This window comes from Cebidichthys violaceus, unplaced genomic scaffold, assembly GCF_023349555.1.
Source record: "Cebidichthys violaceus isolate CVI_PGR_0920_01 unplaced genomic scaffold, fCebVio1.0.p SCAF_4, whole genome shotgun sequence".
In the NCBI taxonomy this organism is placed as follows: Eukaryota; Metazoa; Chordata; class Actinopteri; order Perciformes; family Stichaeidae; genus Cebidichthys; species Cebidichthys violaceus.
This window is the reverse complement of record NW_027176594.1, coordinates 2885452-2904355: the sequence shown is the minus strand read 5'-3', so window position 1 is coordinate 2904355 and position 18904 is coordinate 2885452. Positions and strand designations below refer to the sequence as shown.

Here is an 18904-nt window from a genome sequence, read left to right as displayed (position 1 = left end):
AATAATAAAACAAATATTACAGAGAAATTTAAAAATATATGTTATATAATATATTTCATAGCAATAAAATTGTATGTTTTTCATTTGTTTCCTCTCATTGTTAATCATCTCATGACCCCTCAGACTTATCTCGTGACCCCTTTGGGGGGACCTGGTCCAGAGGTTGGAAACCAGTGCTTTAGTGGTTCATACAGTATCTGTTTTGGAATTTGAAACCACAAAAAGACTTTGAACGGGTTGCAAACATTCCTTGGCACTCCTGCCAGCTGCTAAATCTACACTGATAATGATATGTTAAACAACTCTCTTCATTAATTAGTTGTCTGCCTTCCCTGTGTAACTGTAGAAATAATACTGCTGCACACATGGAGCTTTCTCATCATTGCGGCAAGTTACTGAAATGTTATTGAAAATGATTACCGCAATGCACAGTAAAATAGAACTGAGGCATGGGAGAGTGCAGGGTGCAATGGGGTCAGTCTTGTGCACCCTCAGCTATTTCTATTTGTTGCTTTTTATATTATAAAAAATGATCAACAAGACAAACAGTTGATCATCAAAAAATAGCATTGCAAAAAAAGAGAAAATCTGTGTCCACAACATTTGCCAAAGATAAGTTACTGACAAACTATGAAATAGAACACAAGAAAAATAATAATTTACTCAAAAAATATGACCACAATATCCACACAGTGTTGTATAGTAATGTTTACATACTTGTTATTTTTACTACTTTTGAATTGACGCTTTATCATTAAAAACTATCTGCATATTGTCCTGAAATCCACCTACTGTAGCCACTCAATCTGAGCAGAAGCTCCTTAACCCGAGCCATTCATTAGAGATTCTCCGATCAATGTGCTATTCCTTCTCCAGTTGGAGCTCAGGCGCCTCAGCTCTACCCAGCCATTGATTAGAGAAGTGCTCAATAATTCAAATAATAGCATCCGAGAAGAGCATGCAATTCATCATCACTCATGTCGTTTTGGTGTTCGGCAATGACCCTTGCAGCCATACCAGCTAAATCATCTTGTGACATTATGGATGGGGTCATTTGTAAGTGTGTCATGCTATTATTACTACTTTGTTACAATGGATCCTTCTGACCTCGATGGGATTCAGTGACTAAAGAGTTTTGCTCATTATAGTCATAAACCTGAATGGATTCTCATTAGAGTTCCAGCCACCAGGGTAATAAGAGGTCAGGAGTTTTACCAAAAAGAGTATTCAAAAGCACTGAAGACGAATTTGACAATGTTCAGAGTTTTGTCCCTTGAAGTTAAAATCTCAAATATATCTGTTTCATTCTCTTTGGCACCTAAAGTATGGCGATATTGCTGGTGAGTTTTTGGATCTCACTTCCCAGCATCCTAAGAGTGTTTTAAAATCATTTTAAAAGTATTTCTCGGTTAAGAATCTAGACGCATAAAGAAAACTCTTGCCTATGTTTCCTGTGACTGCATTGTGATATACCTGCTGTGCATAAGGTAAAAAGTTTGGGTGTGTCGGGTTAAAGCGTATGTGTGTCAGTGCGTTAGAGAGAGAGGTGAGTGTGTTGTGTTGGGTTCTGTTACAGGACACATAGTTGTTGTGAGAGTGGCCTTATTGTGAATGATATTAGCTGTGATGATTGCCTTGGCTTGAATCCATGATATCTTGTTGGTTATATAGCATATTGAGTCTTCTGCATCACACTGGAGCGCTCGATGGAGGGGACTCTGATCGAGTCTGTTGCATTAGCGCCGCCTAGCTTCTCTGGTGGTTTCCATTATTGTTTCTTTAACTTCACATTCCTTCAGTTACACAAACTCTCCATCCCATTCAGACTCACACGAGAAAAAAAGAGAGTGATGCGCACTAAATAGATGACCGACCAAACATATTAATAAAGTGATGAGGTCATACAAGGAAAGAACTTGTATGACTTGAACATTCAGCTGAAATACTGTGCAAATGAAAGGCGTATCTCTGAGGCGTTCGTAAATGTAATAAATATGTAAAAATATTTGGTATTAGCTTTTCATTTAATCCCATGATTAAGCTGTTTATAGCAAAACATTTGTACAGTTATCTTTCAATGTTATTTGGGCACAACAAAAGTGCAGAGTTGTTGAGCCAGAAGAGTGAATCACTATAATGACTATAATGATGACAAAATTCTCAAATCAAACACCAAGTTCATTATTCTCCCTGACCCTTTATTTAGAAGCCATTGCACTGTCCACCACCATTTGAATTGGAAAGGATGTGCTTTGAATAGAGATCACGAAGGAAGATGAAATTAGCAACAACAAAACAGAGCGCAGGTGCTGATTTGATTAGGTTTGGGTTTTCCTCTTTTCCAGTTTGATCCAGATGCCCTTCTCTGGTCGCAGGATAAGCTCTCCTACCGGCCGAAGCTCTTCACGTTCCTGACATGCTTCAATGTTAAAGTTACGCAGAATGGACGCCAAGACCACCTTTTCTTCCATAAGTGCAAAACGTTGACCTGAGGAAGATTACAGTGGAACACACACACACAGCAGTTATTCTGGAGTCTCTCTGAGTGAAGTATGCATAGAGACGGGTCCAGTCAACTACAAATTAAACCTGTCCTGTTCTTACCGATGCAGTTGCGGAGTCCAGCGGAGAAGGGGATGTACGCGTATGGAGGCCTTCCCACTGAATTCTCCAGCAGGAAGCGCTCAGGCCTGAACTCGTTGGGCTCTGGGAAGTATCGCGGGTCACGGTGGAGAGCGTAGGTAATGATAATGGCATTGGCACCTTTGGGCACTTCGAAACCATCTGCAGGTACAACAGAAACTTAATTACTGTACTGTAATTACTGTCCTTACAAATCACTTAACTCATTTTGTTTGACATAAGATCATTAGGAATTTTACTGCCTCAGCTTAAGCCATTAGACATCATGACAGACAGATGAGAGCTGTTTTAATACAACAACAAAAAAGACTGGGATGAAACTAATGTATCACAATTTGGGTCTTATTTAGTTTGACCATCATTTATAAAGACACTAGCAAATAACAATGTGAATACAGTGTTAAAGTCTGGGAAAGCGTCAGCAGGTTTCTCACTGCTGGTGCCCTGTTGAACTTCTCTTTAGTTATGTCACCATATTCTCAGAATTGTGGGATCTGTTTACTTGATTATTTACACCTAGACTATGATGGAAGGTCGGCACTCCCTTCTAGCCTTTTCTACTTTAAGGAGGCCCAAGATGGTATTAAGTACTTGGGGATTGAGGTCACTCACTCGGTTTAGGAGACATTTTAGCCTGTAAGGAGCCTCCATGAAATCACATGACAGCCTCCTTGAATTGAACTCGAACAGTAGAGGATTGATATCCAAGATCGACGAGCTCATCAGCAATATCAACCAACACCCCTTTAAAAACGTAAGAATGGCCTGGGACTCTACTCTTGGAGTGCTTATAACACATGACCAATGGGACTCTATTTTAGACTTGATACATCATCTACCTCCGATAAACATAACTTATTACAGCTAAAATTGGTGCACATGGGTTTATTACACCAATGCTAGATTGGCAAAGATGTATTCTAATGTTGATCCGTTATGTCCTCGATGCAAAGGCTAGCCACCAGACTTATTACATGTTCAGGCTATGTCCGAATTTCTCTACCTTCTGGATAAGTATTTTTTTAATTTTTGTAACTCAATTTAACTCTGACCCAATCTGTGCACTCTTTGGCTTAATATCAGGCTTGATATCCTGATATTTGGCTTAATATCAGGATATCAAATAAAGCCTCTGTGGTCGTAGCGTTCACAAAACCCCTTGCTAGACATTTGATACTATGAAAATGGAAGCAACGTGCCACCTCCGTCCTTTACTCATTGGGTCAAAGATGTCATGTATTTCTTGAAACTAGAAAAAAAAAAATATATATATACACTGAAAGGGTCCTCCCAAACCTTTAGGAAAGTATGGAGGGCCTTTCTAGATTTCTACGACTCCTGGCAAGAACCTCTCAATAAAGACTCATTTTGGAACCCATAATTGTCCCATAGCAGCGCACCCCCCCCTCCTTTTTTATTAATTTTCTATTATTTCAATTGTATTCATTTCTTTCTCCTGAATGTAATTTAATTCCTGTATTAATTGTTGTATTGTTTTACTTTACTCTTGCTTTGTGCGACCAATTAATGCAACTATTTGATCTTTTGTCCTCACCTCCATCACCTGAATGTACCTGAGTTTATCTGAATGTATAGAGTATGTTCTGTAGCCTGTAACCCTACAACGGCTCTATCAACACCATAGAATATATGCTATGTGACGAAGAAACCTATTTTTTCAAGTGAAAATAACACGGGAAGCCTGGCCTCCCCTGGATTCTTATAAAAAATACCACTGCCTTTGGGGATTTGCACTCAGCAAATGAATGTTTCATTCAAGTGTCATCACTCGTCTGTAACTCACTGATGTGGCAGTCTTCACCGATGTTGCGGGCAAAAAAAGGCACAGAGGGAAACAGTCGCAGGGCCTCCTTGATCACACACTCCAGGTATTTGAGCTTCTTCAGGTCCTCTATGTTAACGGGCCGGTCGGATGTACCTTTGCACATAAAACAGGAAACACTGTTAAACTCTTCAGCACAAAATACAGATAAAGAACAGAGTTTAAACTAGGTCTTAGATCAGATAGCTGTTAATTAGATTGCGCTGCAGTTTCCTGCTGTTGCACTTTCTCCTATTTTTATATCCTTGACATATACCCTGCTTTTCCCACCTTCTACAGTAAGATAAGAGATGAACTCTACTGCATTGTTCAAGTGACAAGAGTCTTTACTGCAATCATTTCTATCGCCGTTCCTTGAAATCCTACCTCTTGACAATAAATCAACAAATCTTAATAGAATAATTGATTACATTAGGTTCGATAAAGTAATGTAATGAATCTTTTTACATTGAAAAAAAAACAACACGTTCTCACTCCCAACTCGTCAAATACTGACGCTAGGTCAGTGGCCCCAAGCTTCGAACTTTGACGCTCTAGGTACCCCTCTAGAGTAGTTTTTGACTCGTCAGGGATGGTGTGTCAGTTTCCACTTGTTACATGCATAGTCGCTTTTCAAAATAAACTTCTGTCTTCACAGGAAGTTAGGTTTAGGCAACAAAACTACTTGAGTGAAAGACCGTAGTTGACGTTTATTAGACTGACTAACCACCACCCAGCAACTAACAACTCACATGACGACGTGATGAAATGTAAACATTTACTTTTTGTTTCGCACTGCACACGAACAGTAGTCTCCTGGACAAAATAATAACTTTAATGTTAACTTTATTTATATAGCACCTTTAAAAAACGAGTTTACAAAGTACTTTGACATACGATAAAAATAAACTAATGAATTAAATAACTAAAATAGTCCTGTGTGTGTTTAGCCCATCCACCTGACCTCTCTTTGTCGTCAGTTGCTCTGACCGTCTTATGACGCGGGTGGGTTTACATTGAAGCTTGTTGAAAGCATGGTACGTCGGTATCACATGCCGAGTGGCACTGACCAACCGTTGCTATTTGAAGAGATGGGGTTTTAGAGAAAGCTTGAGTGTATCAAAATGAACGTGTCTTTCCTGGGGGACGAAGTGGAGGAAGGTTAGATCCTTAAACTTGTGAAAACGTATCATGTGTTGTTACTACTAGCTCACGTCATGAAAAAAAAAAAGCACGGTGGCCACGGTACATCCACAAAGCAGTGAAAATAATTCAATTATTCTCTATGTATTTTGGCGAGGACTTTCCCATCTATTATCACTGTATAAGCTCCCCTTTGAGCTGTAAAGAACAAATCTGAACAAAGATGAGTCAAAAGGCCTTTGGGCGGGAAAACAAATGATGTCATGAAAGTTAGAAGGTGTGGGGGTGTCGTGGGAGAGAGCATGTTACTGTTACCGAACACCTCCTGAAGCTCTTGTTGAACTTTGCTGTGTGCCTCAGGGTGGGAGCCCAGGAGATGTACGGCCCAGTTCATAGAGGCTGCTGTCGTATCATGTCCCTGTACGATGAGGGCCATTCAAAATACAGAAAAACAGCACATTATTTAAGACTTTAAAGCTGAGTTTTAGTGGTTTTTTTGTTCGTGAGAGTATATTAGGAATTTTATGAAGTGTGTTGTGTTTGTGTTTCATTTATTCATGCAAATGTGACCAGAGGAATGAGCGAGGATGAGGAGGAGAAAGAAAATAAAAGTGTACTCAGTTGAGTGCAGATCTCTGTCAGGTGTGTCTCCCTCTCCCCCTCCCAAACAAAGAACACTTAAATCTCACTCAATTGTTCCACCCGGGTGCCGTACAGTCAAGATGGCAGCGAAGATAACAAACTCTGGGATTTATTCAATGTCATATCGTGCCGACTTTAATGGATCATAACGCCTGGCAGAGATAATAATGCGAGTTATATTTCGAACCACTAACCCTAAACATAAAGGTGTCCACTTCTTCCTGAATGTCCTGATGGCTCATTCCGGTGCCATCCTCATATGTGGTCTTCAAGAGCATGTCCAGAAATGCTTGTCTTTTCTTTGTGCTCTGTTCAGAGTCGCTGTCCGAGTCGGTATTGGAAATCCTCTCCGCTCTTTCTTGTATCACCTGAGATGGAAATTCAAGGTTGAGGCTGAGTGTGGATTCTGCTTCATTTTAATGTAACAGAAACTGAACGTCCACTGATTTTCTAACCGCTGGCTTCATCACTTACTTTGTATGTAAAGGAGTGCAGGATCTTGAGTGTCTTGTCATGCTCCCGGCCCTCACCAAAGTAGTTGTATACAAAGTCAAGCCAAAACCATGGTGTCCTCTGTCTGCGGCTCACGATGTCACTCATTCTAAGGACAAAAAGTTGGGAGGAAGACAGAAACATGAAGCAATTCATCCTACAAATATTCCCTTAATATCGTCTCTTTGTGTAATGGAAAAGAAAATCAAAATGACTCACTTGTACACGCTCTTAACATACTCGGACTCAGAATGACTCTGGGCGTAAATTTTCTTTCCCATTGCAGTTTCTGAAAAGACATTGTTAGTTGACCATCTATTTTGCTTTGTTCAGACCATTCTAAGCATTTATTATGTGCAAACAGGGATAAAAGGCTCATTTATACATGCGCACAGTTGCGTTCCCTGCACATATTCTCCCTCACCACAGATAATGTCCAGGGCACACAGGGTTATGTGACTGAAGCAGTCGAATTGACCCTTCCCCGCCTGCTTCTCCAGCTTCTCCACCAGGATCTCTGCCTGCTCGTTCATCACTTCCAAGAAGTCCGTCAGGATGGAGAAGTGGAAGGTGGGGGTCAACATCTTCCGCCGCTGACGCCACTTGCTCCCAGTGCTGACCAAAAGCAGAAGACATCAAGGAGAACTTAAGGGTGGGAAAGTACTCAAGGCAGGTATTCTTAAAGCAAATGACAGAAGAAGACATCTCCTCAAAGCCTCCACACCTTTGTGGTTTCATTGAAGTTTATGTGCATACATGCTTTCACTCATACATGCATGACACCACTGACTCCTTCCATATCTCTACGCCCTGTCTTATCTTTCCTGTTAACTAAATAACTTAATTTGGACTCCCTCTTGTTACAAGCCTGAGCCAAATTTTGTAACGGTATGTTGTAAACAGATTAACATGAAATTTGCTGTGGACATTCACGATCACAACATAATGAATTGTGCCACTATATGTGCTTCTATAGCACCACCCTCTGGCTGCAAGTATACACACAATTTTGTTATTTTTCCAATGGGAACACAAACGAAGAAGAGGTTTAGACTTAGTGTACAGTATGCATCTGGGGCATATCTATGGGTTTTATTATTTGTATTCATTTGTCATTATCATGTTGCTGTTGATTTCAAAACGACAGTGGACTTTGTTTTTCTTTTCTTTAATGCAGGAATCTTAATGTTTTGATTTTTTCTGATCGTCACTGACAAGCTTTTAATATCGAGCAGATGAGCTCTACAAGTAAATACCTTGTAAGAAGGCCAGTTCCAAGCCAAGGGTGGAGGAAGTTGTATGACTGGCCTTTCTCCATGTGGACAGCATTAGTCAGAATCGTCTACAAACAACAAATAAGAGCAAAAACAAATAAGAAACGCAAGAAGGAATGAGCAATCAAAAACAGCACAGTTGATATTCAATAAATAACTGGAATGGTGAGCAGTAGCAGTTGTGTAGCAGTCAGTCGCTGCAGTCATGAAACAAAATAACTGCAAAAGGGGCGAACAACCACAATGAAACAAAAAATGACACAAAAAACGACACAAAATGACCACGAAGAGACTCAAAACCTGGAGCCTTTTCATGTTCCCGCCAAGGGGCCCATTGTCTGCGCCCATGGCTGCAGTGTGTAAAAGTGCAATGACACCCTAGATAGACCATGTGTACATAAGGAGTAACTAAGGTCGAGGTCCGGTTGTTGTTGTTGCGCAGCAGCCTCTGCTTCGTAAGTTAGTGCTCTCGTTCTATCTGTGCAAAGAGATTGACTGTGATTGCTTTACATGTCACTGAACGTGGTTCAAAATGAAACACTTTTTACTCCTATTCAGTTCCTGAGATTACATATTGACAAGATAAGGTACGTGGACAAAGCAGTTACACCTGCTGAAGGCATAGTTGGTGTGTTGTAAATGTGCAGTTGTCGGTCACCGTACCTCAACAGTTTCCGCGTGAAACAGAACCACAAATGGGACTGGTCCGACCCAGAGTTTAAATAGCGGTGCATCCCTGAACTCATGGGTAAATTCCTGAATTTGACGAAAGAATTCTGAAACGAAGGAAAAAAAAATCTGCATATACAGTATTTATACTGCATTGAGTAGGCAATTACGTCATCAGTTATGTCAGTCAATTAAAGGTATTGTGCCATATCAGCCAATGGGGCCTCCAGCAGCTGCATGTCGATTGCTTTCTTACCACCTGCATTGGTTTTGAACTGCAGTGCATTTCCTATGAAGGGATACGTCCCGGGCGCCTCCGGAATGGGCTTCATCGCAAACCATTTGTGCAGGTAAGCGCTGAGCAGCCTGTAGGTGAGGTAGGTCAGAGTAGCAATGAAGATGCTGATTCCAAGTAACGGTATCGAGTAACTGCCGAGCAGTACTGCCATCTTGTTTAGCTGTGTGTACGCACGGTGTATGTGTGTGTTTTAAATAGCAGTACCAGGCTGTGAAGGTGTTGACGTGCCTTTGCCCCTCCTTTTCTCTGCAGTCAACCCTCCATCTGCTCACTGGGTTAAAGTTGGCCCACATGGTTATTTATTGCTGTTCACATGCCTATAAAAAAAGAATTGTGCGACACTGAACATGGGAGATAGGAGGTAGATAAACATGAGTATAAAATGGGGAGAAGAAAAAAAACAACAGATTAAGATGGTAAATGTTGACACAAATTATGTAATAAAGATGTTAATTATTTATCTGACTGACCTTGATCAAGACCTGATTGGTTAATAAATGACAAACAAGATAACTGGCACATAAGGCTGATTAAAAAATATTTTACTGTGGTAAAAATGTATGTATATAATAATGCTAGTGTGGAAGCTTTAGATTTGTCCTGTGCCACTCTGTTGTGTGGTGATTGAAAGGTCTATGTGTATTTTAATGCTATTCGCTTTAATCCATTCTGACCTGTGTGTGTGTGTGTGTGTGTGTGTGTGTGTGTGTGTGTGTGTGCGCGTGTGTGTGCTCCTTGACACGACACTGAGACAGTGTCAGTTTGAAGCCTTGGTGAAACAAAAAGCACATAAAAAAAGTAAAAGCCTTGTCTTTACGAGACAACACATTTTGGAGATTTGTTTTCTGCGTTTTTAGAAAATAAATCTTTTTTCCAAGATTGATAAATGCAATACTATTATTACATGAAAGATATTCTTTCAGCTAAATTATACATTTAAAGTTGTGCCATCACATAACGTGATCAAGATATATAACTTCAAATATCTTCTTTATTTAATTACTTTAGGGTTAGACTTTTCAATGTAAGGGCCAACGTTTTAGCGATTGAGGGGTAAAATCATTAAAACTTGCACTTGCAATATTTTTTTATTTCTAAACATGTTACAATGTACATTACAAAATGTATAATGTAAATTACTAAATAAGGATTGTCAAAATATGACTGTTCAGCTGGACTTTGTTTAAAACATTGGAGAACATGATGATTTCTCTAGCAAACAATAAATATACAAAAAGCCCACTGTGTATGCAGGCACACATACACAACACCACCTGTCGCTCGTTATCATTTATACAATAAGACTGAGTGCGTATTTACAGCACAATATTCACACAAACATCATTGGTCAATATTATTATTACAGAGTGAATTTCCAATAACTACAAATGAAACACATTCACTCCTGCAATCGATTAGTCATGCCAAGTGCCATGAGGAGCTTCTGGTGAAAGGCCGGCACCCTCTCCTTATGGACGGGCCAGTCCAGGACGCAGCATGAACGCAACATGCCCCTACGGAGGAAGAGTGAGCGGGACAACTTGTAGTCGTGGACGTCCTGCAGGAAGACCAGAACCACCGAGTCCCTGCTGTCTTCAATGACCTGGTGAAGTGCATGATGGGCTTGAAATCTGGATAAGAAAAGAGACGAGGGCAGGAGTGCAAAGAGACAATTGTGAGAACTCAGTATGCAACCCAGACAAAATATACGACACATCACAAAATTCTAAATTACATTATTAGAATTTTACTCAAACTTATGTAGAATCTAGAATAACATATAAATCAAGTAGCGTAAGTTTGATTTACCTCCTACACCAGGGATCTCTGAGAAGAGATTCAGTGACGACAAACAAGATCTTTCTGGACTTTTTCATATTATCCACGATGGATTCAAGCTTTAACATGCCGGGGACAAAATCTCGATCCTCCAAGCAAAACCTGCACGTGTCATTCTCTAAGGGGACCATCCTTCTCTCCACCCAGCTACCGTCTTTCTCCGCGTGGATGACGTAAGCGTCGTACTCAAATTCCCTGCCCTCTTCAACTTTGGCGTCGCTGAATCCTAATGTGCGATTTATCAATATGTTCCAATAAAACTGGATCCTCCAGCCGTGGAACCGCACCAGAAGCGCCGTTACCATCAGCATGATGACGGCAGTGCTGCTCAGTATGTAAAGAGCCTGAAATGGGGTCATGTCTTTGCAGGAGAGGGTGTCAAAATCCATGACAGAGCGGTTAAAGTAAGCTAGTGGGGTATTGCACAAATACTGGTCCCTGAGACCCGGCACGCTTGCCACATGTGTGTTGTTCAACCATGTCACGAACCACAGCATGCTCTCACACGTGCAGTCAAATGGATTTTTGTCCATGAGAAGCAGGCTGAGGTTGCTCATAGGAGTTTGGAACACTTCGGGCCTCACAGCCGTGAGCAGATTCTTCTGTAAATTCAAGACCTGCAGTGAGCTCAGATCATCAAAAATGGAGTCCTTAAGACTATTAAGGAGGTTGTTGGCCAGACTGATTACGCGGAGGTTACTCAACCCTCTCAGAGCTTCTGCAGGGATCTCATCCAGCCCGTTACTATCCATCTGTAAGGTCATCAACCTCTGTGTGTCTTTGAGATACAACACTGGCCCACCGAGGTTGCCGCTCTTCCACAAGCGGGCTAAGTTATTGTGTTGGAGCTTCAGCACTTTCAGGTTCACAAGCCCCTCCAGCATATTCTCTCTTAAGTTAGCAATGTTGTTGTTGCTGAGATCCAGAACGGTGAGGTTGGGCAGGGGACTGAATGGAGAGGGATCCATGTTCACTGCTTCAGCTTTGAGACTTCTTTCCAAAGTCAGGACCCTCAGATTGGGCACATTCACAAAGGATGTGGAGGTTAGATCGACTGTCTGGTGGTTATTGGACATGTAAATCTCTTCAACTTGGCCCAGGCCTTCAAACTCTTTGCCAGTGAGCTTTTGCTTGATAAAGTTGAAATCCAGAAGAAGAGTGGTAAGGTTTCTCAAAACGGAGAAGCTTCGAGGATTAATCTGTGCTATAGCTGTCCCTGTTAGATTTAGCTTTCTGAGAGGCGATCCCGCAAGTGAGACTAATGTCTTGTTGGTGATGTTTCTGAGCGAGGTGTAAACACTCCAGCTCATATCGAGTTCCTGAAGACTTGTCAAGCCTGTAAATGTGTGCTCTGTAATTTCATGAATGGCAGTTCTCTGCAATATCAAACTCTCCAGGTCACTCAGTGGTTGGAAGGAGAAATCGTCGATAATCGGGGCGGGGTGACCTTTTTTAGTCACCAGAGCTTTTGTCAATTGGAGTCTTTTCAAACTTTTGAGCCCTTGAAATGCTTCCTTGGTCAGGTGTTTGATGTTGTTGTCTGCCAAAATTAGAGTCTGAAGTCTGGACAGCCCCTTAAATGCGCCTTCAATTTTGCTCATGCCGTTATGGGACAGATCCAGAAAGGTTAGATTTGTTTTCTGTAGCCCTGTAAAGGTTGTGTTTGTGAGCGTGACCAGCTCCGTCTTCCGAAGAAACAGGGCATCGATGGCTGTCCCTGACAACTCCGAGCAGAGTTTAGGAATAACAAGCGTGCCCATTTTACTTCCATCCATGATTAAAGTACGTAGGCCTGAAATGGGCTTAAAGCAACCAGGCTCCAACTGCAACAAAACATAACACAGAGGTCTTGCGGTGAGACAAAAAAAGGGAAACAAAACAGACAACTGAAATCTTCAAATACTACTTCCTTACACTGATTCCAATTTTGAAAACACCATTTCATTTCCCATTTCTTGGTAAGTTTCCTACCGTTTTCAGCGGCACGTATGACATGTTGAGGACTTGCAGAAAGGACGAATTGCTAAGAAACAAGAAGTCCTCTTTCTTCAGGGTGGTGAAGTCATTGGATGCCAGATCGAGGCTCACGAGGCTGGGCAGCTGAGGCTGGGAGCTGAGCTTGGCTGACTTCAGCTTGTTCATGGACACATCAAGAACTTTCAGGCTCTGTGAACATTAAAAGGAGAATACAAATGTAATACATGAGAGGCATATCGAACAACTGTGAGGAAAATGAGCCAGCTATTACTCCAGCTATTACCGACCCAACTCATCAGTGTAACTGTACCTGTAGTGCAGATAAGGGCTCCCCTACAAGCTGCAGCTTATTACTAGCCATAATCAACCATGTTAGATTGGTGCAGTGGCTCACGTCCACCTTCTTCAGCACATGCACTTGATTGTGTTCCATGTTCAGTGTCTGCAGCAGAGGCAGTGTCTGGCACAAACCCTGTTCCAGCGTAGTGATACTGTTGTAGCCGACGTCGAGGTGGAGGAGGCCTGGGTATGGGGTGAGTGACACAGGGGGAATCTTCCTCAGTCTGTTGTGAGACACATCCAGGCTGGTGATGCTCTTGGGAAGGTCCGGAGGGACCGCACTGAGGCTGAGGTGGCTGCAGTCAGCTCTGCCGTCTTGCACATGGCAAGAGGTCTTCTTCTGGGAGGCCACGCAATTGCGAGGTCCCGTCATGACATAGCACATGATGATCACCGCCAGGAGAAGGGAACGTGGGGCATGCATTGTTTCAAAAACCTTGAAAAACAAAAGAAAGATTAAAATATGCATAAGCCTTAGCCTTTTTCTTTCTGGGCAATTTGGGGGCAGCACAACAAGAATAGCAAAGATATAATATAATCTTAGAAAGATAATTTGGCAAACAAAGGAAATATAAGGAGTATATTTCCTTTTTCTCTTTTAGCTCGTTTTAGCTTTGTCTGTCTTCTGTTTGGTGCTGAGCAGTTATTATACAGAGAGGGGTTTTTTTAGAACTTTTTCCACAACATGCCTGCTGCTACTGAGAGTGACTCAAAACAGGAAAGCTGCGGGCCATAAATAATAAAACAAGGAGCTAAAAGATGCAGAAACGCTTCAGAGAGGACAAGGGGAACTGAGTCGGGTCAGGCGATGATTCGCTGTTCATCAGTAACAACATCTTTCACATCATGCATTTGATCTTTTGTTAATATAAAAATGCTGAGTGGTGCCGCTTTAACAGACACATTTGTCATCATTGTGTGACTCAATATTGAGGAAAAAGTTTCCACAGAAATCTCTCTTCTAAAGACATACAGCAAGCTATATTATCATTACTATCGCAGTACACGAATATGATTTATTTCTATGACTGCATAATCATAGCACTGAGCGTTACCTTGACACGTCACCATTTAAGTCTGGCTAATGTTTTGGATATAAAACCGGCAGAGTTCTTACCAGATTGTGCCTTTTACATGTCAGACTTCATCGACTTGAAACCCAAGGCGTTCACTTCCAGCACCACAGTCTCGTTTGCTCGGGAGCGCAGACGAGACTATTGGAGCTTGTAGTCAACACACTGCAGCCATAAAGTCTGACAACACGGAAAAGAGCAACTGGCAGCTCCGGTTTCACTTCCACATCGCCTAGAGATACTGTAGAATTGAACTGTTTCATGCATGAGGATAAACAGAAATACTGGGAAGTTGAACAACATTCATACTCACTTCCTTAAAGCCAGACGAGATCCAGCCTAATTAAAATGATGAAACATCCGAAGTGTCTGATGCAATAGACTGAATAGTGCTCTGAACATCAGCAAGGGTTTGGTAAGGCGTGGTGTAAACAGGCTAAATTGTGGTTAGGCACAGTAGAACGAACAGCCAGACTACCGGAGAAGAAAAACGTGTTCTGTACCGTAATATATATATGTGTTTGTGTGTAAAAAAAAAAAAAAAAAGGGCACGTTGTTTCCAATTGCCTGTAAAAATCTTGCAAAGATGTTTATGACTGTGTTTTTACTATGAGTAATACATCAATTTATTTGTAAACAGTCGTCTCATTATGAGGTGACATTTAAGGATTTCGCGGTGAAGACTCAACGCTGAATGGGACAAATACCGTAAATGTAAGAGTAGACATGCACGATAATTAATGTGGAGGAGCGAAACTGGCTGCAGGTTTGCTGTAAATAGCAAACCTGCAGCCAGTTTCGCATAGCTCTAAAGCCTCTGAACATGTGAATCTGCCTAGGTGACGCACCTCCGTCATTAGAGTGTGTATTTCTGCTGTGTTATATGATATACCACCAGCACCAGTTTCCAGAATACATATGATAAATAGATAGATAGATAGATCTATCTATCTATTTATCACGGTCGCGGTCTATGTGTCAGACTTCCGGCCAGGTGCATACTGACAAGAATTAATTTGCCTTCTATCTGTCACGTGTCACCTTATTGAAGATCAGTTTACTTTGGTGTTGTCATTTCACGCACTCCTTTAGACCAACTTCTAAGTCGAAGGAAACAGTCATCGTTCAAGTCACATGATGATGTTTAATTCTTCGTTTTATTACATTATATAACGTTAAATACCCCCATTCAGAACATCAGAGAAGTGAAACTCAAGGGAGATAAACTGGACAAAAACACAACAGGGTTAAGTTGAAACTACCACTAGAGGGCAGCAAATTCATTTTATTGTGCTGCTCAACATCCCTGCAATAGACACTGAAGGCCATTCATGATGCTTCTTACTTGAATAGCATGTTTCATATATTTCAAGTTTTGTAACGAAAAGATACACCTTTTTTAATACAATACATAATGTAGTAGCATATGATCTGATATGTTGTTGCTTACTTGGAACAAGCTTCTCTGCTTTTTCTCCTCTGTTGCAGCGTGGCAAATTAATTATTATAGGTATTTGTAGGATTTGGAATTATACGTAACTTTTCGGTGATTCTTACTTTATTTGGAAATGCACAACAAGAAGCAGCTTCTTCCCAGTCTGAGCTTTGGCCAGAGTCAACTATATATATGCAATATATATATATACGTATATATATGTATATATATACGTATATATATATATATATTCGTATATATATATATATATGCTCTGAATATCTCATTTAGCACCTATTTCCCCTAAGAAATACATTGCAAGTAAATGGAGTGATACTAATTTATCGAGCAGTATCACAACAGTTCTAGGCAGCAAGTGGTGTATTATTGAGATGGTCCAAACACCAATAAATCTGAAGATAACCAATAGCCATACCCATTTGGAAAGGTCAGCAGTAATGTAAAAGCAGAAATGACCTTCTGCTCATGCTAAATGAATCATGAACTGGAACCACAGTTGATCAACAAACTGCACTCCTGAAAGCCAAAGCAATTACCTTCTTGTAATTGATGGGTAAGTGATGTGTCATTGCATCCTTCAGGCTGTCTTTTCAGTTGAAGGGAAATTCACTTCAAACAGAAATACTTATTTTTTTCATAGTGCATGCTTTAATATCCTGTTCAAAGTTCATTCACTGAGCATGCCATTCACTGAAATATCCTCGATGTCATTTAAAATCTTTAATCATATCATACCAACAGCCACTGTGAACCAAAGTGTGTTAATTAGCTTGACATCAGCTGTCGCACAACAGAGCCTTTATCCCATCAGTCCCAAGAATGCCATTAATCCAAACCAGCACTGGCACCATACAAAGCCACACTGTGTCAAAGTGCTGTTCAAACCAATTATCTATTTCACCAATATCCTTGATGAGCTTTGATTAAAAGTCTATCTATATGTGCAGCTTTTCTTAAATTCATTGTTCACATCTTATCACATTCTGTACATAGTGTTTTTTTTAAAGCCTCCTCTAAGCTAGCATAATGACTCAAGGAATGAGCCGCTCTGTCTGTCCGCTACTTTGGTCCAGACGGAAATATCTCAAAAACCATAGGATGGATTGCCATGAAATCTGGTACAGTCATTCATGCTCCCGAGAGGATGACTCCTAACGCCTTTGGTGATCCCCCATGTTTTCTTCTAGGACGACTGTGAGTGTAACATTTGTCCTTCAGGGGGTTTTGCAACCACCCACCTTGGTGCAGCCCATGTTCGAAAATTCGAGCAAAGTGACGTCTTAAAAAGCCCCTACGGCAGATATAACACGATAAAGCTCATGGGGTGAGGAGGTGGAGGAAACATGATGAACTGCTTTCTTTTTTTGATGGAGAAAATGTGATGCAATTATTGTTATGCATGCTGGTTGCCCACCTCATGACGTTAACATTTTTCTTCGTCCCTGCCCCTCAGACACTTCTTAGTCTTTTCTTATACATGACCAAAATCTAACACTTATATTAAATCATGCTGGATATTATAATATAACAATATACCATATTTGTGATTGTTTCCTGGATTGTACGTGTCATAGAATTTCCTGCACACTATCTCTGACATGTGCCTATTTAAAAATGAGTAGTAGCAACCTGTGTTTAGTGTCTTAACTCCTGTTTTGACATAGCATGTGAGCTTATTTCTGTTTACCCCTGCACACTCTGTTTGCTAATAGATTATTGATTATGTGGAGATTTATGGAGAGAGAACGCTGACTCTGTGGCCTTTTAATTTCAGCACATTTTCTCTCTTAGGAAACTGGATTAATACTGTGGATGAATACAATTGTGTTGCATATCTTTGTTTGTGATTCTTCAATATGCAATGCAGGAAACCGTACATTGCCCCAAGAAAGGAGTTCTCCATTCACCCTCCATAGATACACAAACACAGACCTGCATGCACTTTTATATCCTCTCTCTTTTCCTCTTCATCCTCTCCTCAGATTATTAGAGCAGGTCCGTCCTGGGATAGACCTCAGGCCACCTGATTGGTTTAGCCCGGTGTTAAGCCAAGGCAGCTTACAGGGCTTTGTGCCAATGGCTGGATTGCTGAAGACCGTAAAAAGTGGAGAGCGCTAGCACTGTGGTGGTGGAGGAGGTGGACAAGTTAGTAATGTGATAAAAAGAGACGTCAATTTCAGGGGCTAAATTGTGTGCACTGTCAACATCTCATTAGGGGAAGGAGGTAAACACTGGCATAAAAGCTGACAGGAATTAGATGCACATCAGATTCTCTCAGGAGAAACACAACCTACCGGAATGAGGGATTAAAAGTAAGGCGAAACACCCCTACTGTGCTGTGGACTGAGTGACAGGCATTGCTGTACATGTTTCACTTCAGCCCCAGAGTGGCTAGTGCGCGTCATGCGTACGTGTGATTGAATGCACTCATGCAAGAGGGATAACTGGGGGAGGCAGCGGCTCCATCAATGGGAGTGTGTGTGCCGCATTCTTCATCTCATCGGCTCGGGCAAATCTCCTCTGCTTCATTTGCAGACTGAATCTCTGGAGTGTTGGAATGCCTCGAAACCAAAGGTGAGTTTGCCCTCTTGGCTCTTCACTGTTGTACATGGTGGATATTAACCTATGTTATGTAACTCTCTGCATTACCTCACAAGGTAATGTCATTATCAACTCAAATCCTCTCTTCACACTGTTAAACACTCTCACATTGTGTGCCTGTAAGTTTATGTGTGTATTTACCCCATAAACCTCATGGATGTTAATGGTGTTAATTGCAGTCTCACAGCAGTGCATTGTAATGGTCTGACGTAATGGGCATCTGCTGTATATGAGCAGCTCAAGTGAAAAAAACAAAAACTAGAGCAAGGAGTTCTAAAAAAAAAAAAAAAGCTGGGGAGCAGTGGTAATTTAAGTCTTGTTAGTTTGACTGTGCACTGATATTTGAATAAAAGGGGGGTTAAATGCCTTGATTCGTCTTCATCACATGTGTGACGAGGAGATTTTAGATGTTGAGTAGGGAAAAAAGGTACACGCACATACAAGGAGCGAGCAGGCAGTAGCATCAATGTTGTAGTATGTTCTCTCTGCCCTCTGCAGAAAAAAAAGACACTGCAGCATATCTCCCCCTCCCCAGTTTGCTGAACAATGATGTTTGGAGGTCAGACGCCCAGCTCTGCTACTGGTGTCAGCCACTGACACACAGCTTGTGTGGTTGTTACACCTCAGAGGAAGGGA

General features: G+C 41.2%; 2 protein-coding genes across 4 annotated transcripts; both read right to left on the bottom strand.

Moving 5' to 3' along the window:
• Positions 1 to 2177: 2177 nt before the first annotated feature.
• Positions 2178 to 9183, bottom strand: cyp4v2a (cytochrome P450, family 4, subfamily V, member 2a). Its single transcript, XM_068727104.1, has 11 exons — positions 8942 to 9183; positions 8680 to 8792; positions 7999 to 8084; positions 7167 to 7357; positions 6962 to 7031; positions 6725 to 6851; positions 6445 to 6618; positions 5924 to 6026; positions 4448 to 4582; positions 2605 to 2784; positions 2178 to 2488 (listed from the first exon to the last, which is right to left on the bottom strand). The coding sequence occupies exons 1-11, from the start codon at positions 9132 to 9134 to the stop codon at positions 2319 to 2321; spliced, it is 1542 nt and encodes a 513-aa protein (XP_068583205.1). The 5' UTR covers positions 9135 to 9183; the 3' UTR covers positions 2178 to 2318.
• Positions 9184 to 10052: 869 nt separating this feature from the next.
• tlr3 (toll-like receptor 3) lies at positions 10053 to 14695 on the bottom strand. Of its 3 annotated transcripts, XM_068727407.1 has the most exons (6): positions 14525 to 14695; positions 14256 to 14391; positions 13110 to 13574; positions 12794 to 12988; positions 10793 to 12645; positions 10053 to 10614 (listed from the first exon to the last, which is right to left on the bottom strand). In XM_068727407.1, exons 3-6 carry the CDS (start codon positions 13560 to 13562, stop codon positions 10383 to 10385), a joined length of 2733 nt encoding a protein of 910 aa, XP_068583508.1. In that variant the 5' UTR covers positions 13563 to 13574; positions 14256 to 14391; positions 14525 to 14695; the 3' UTR covers positions 10053 to 10382. The 3 variants fall into 3 exon arrangements, with proteins under 3 accessions (XP_068583508.1, XP_068583507.1, XP_068583509.1); XM_068727406.1 differs by having other exon boundaries at positions 14256 to 14695; XM_068727408.1 differs by lacking the exon at positions 14256 to 14391.
• Between the last annotated feature and the right edge of the window lie 4209 nt (positions 14696 to 18904).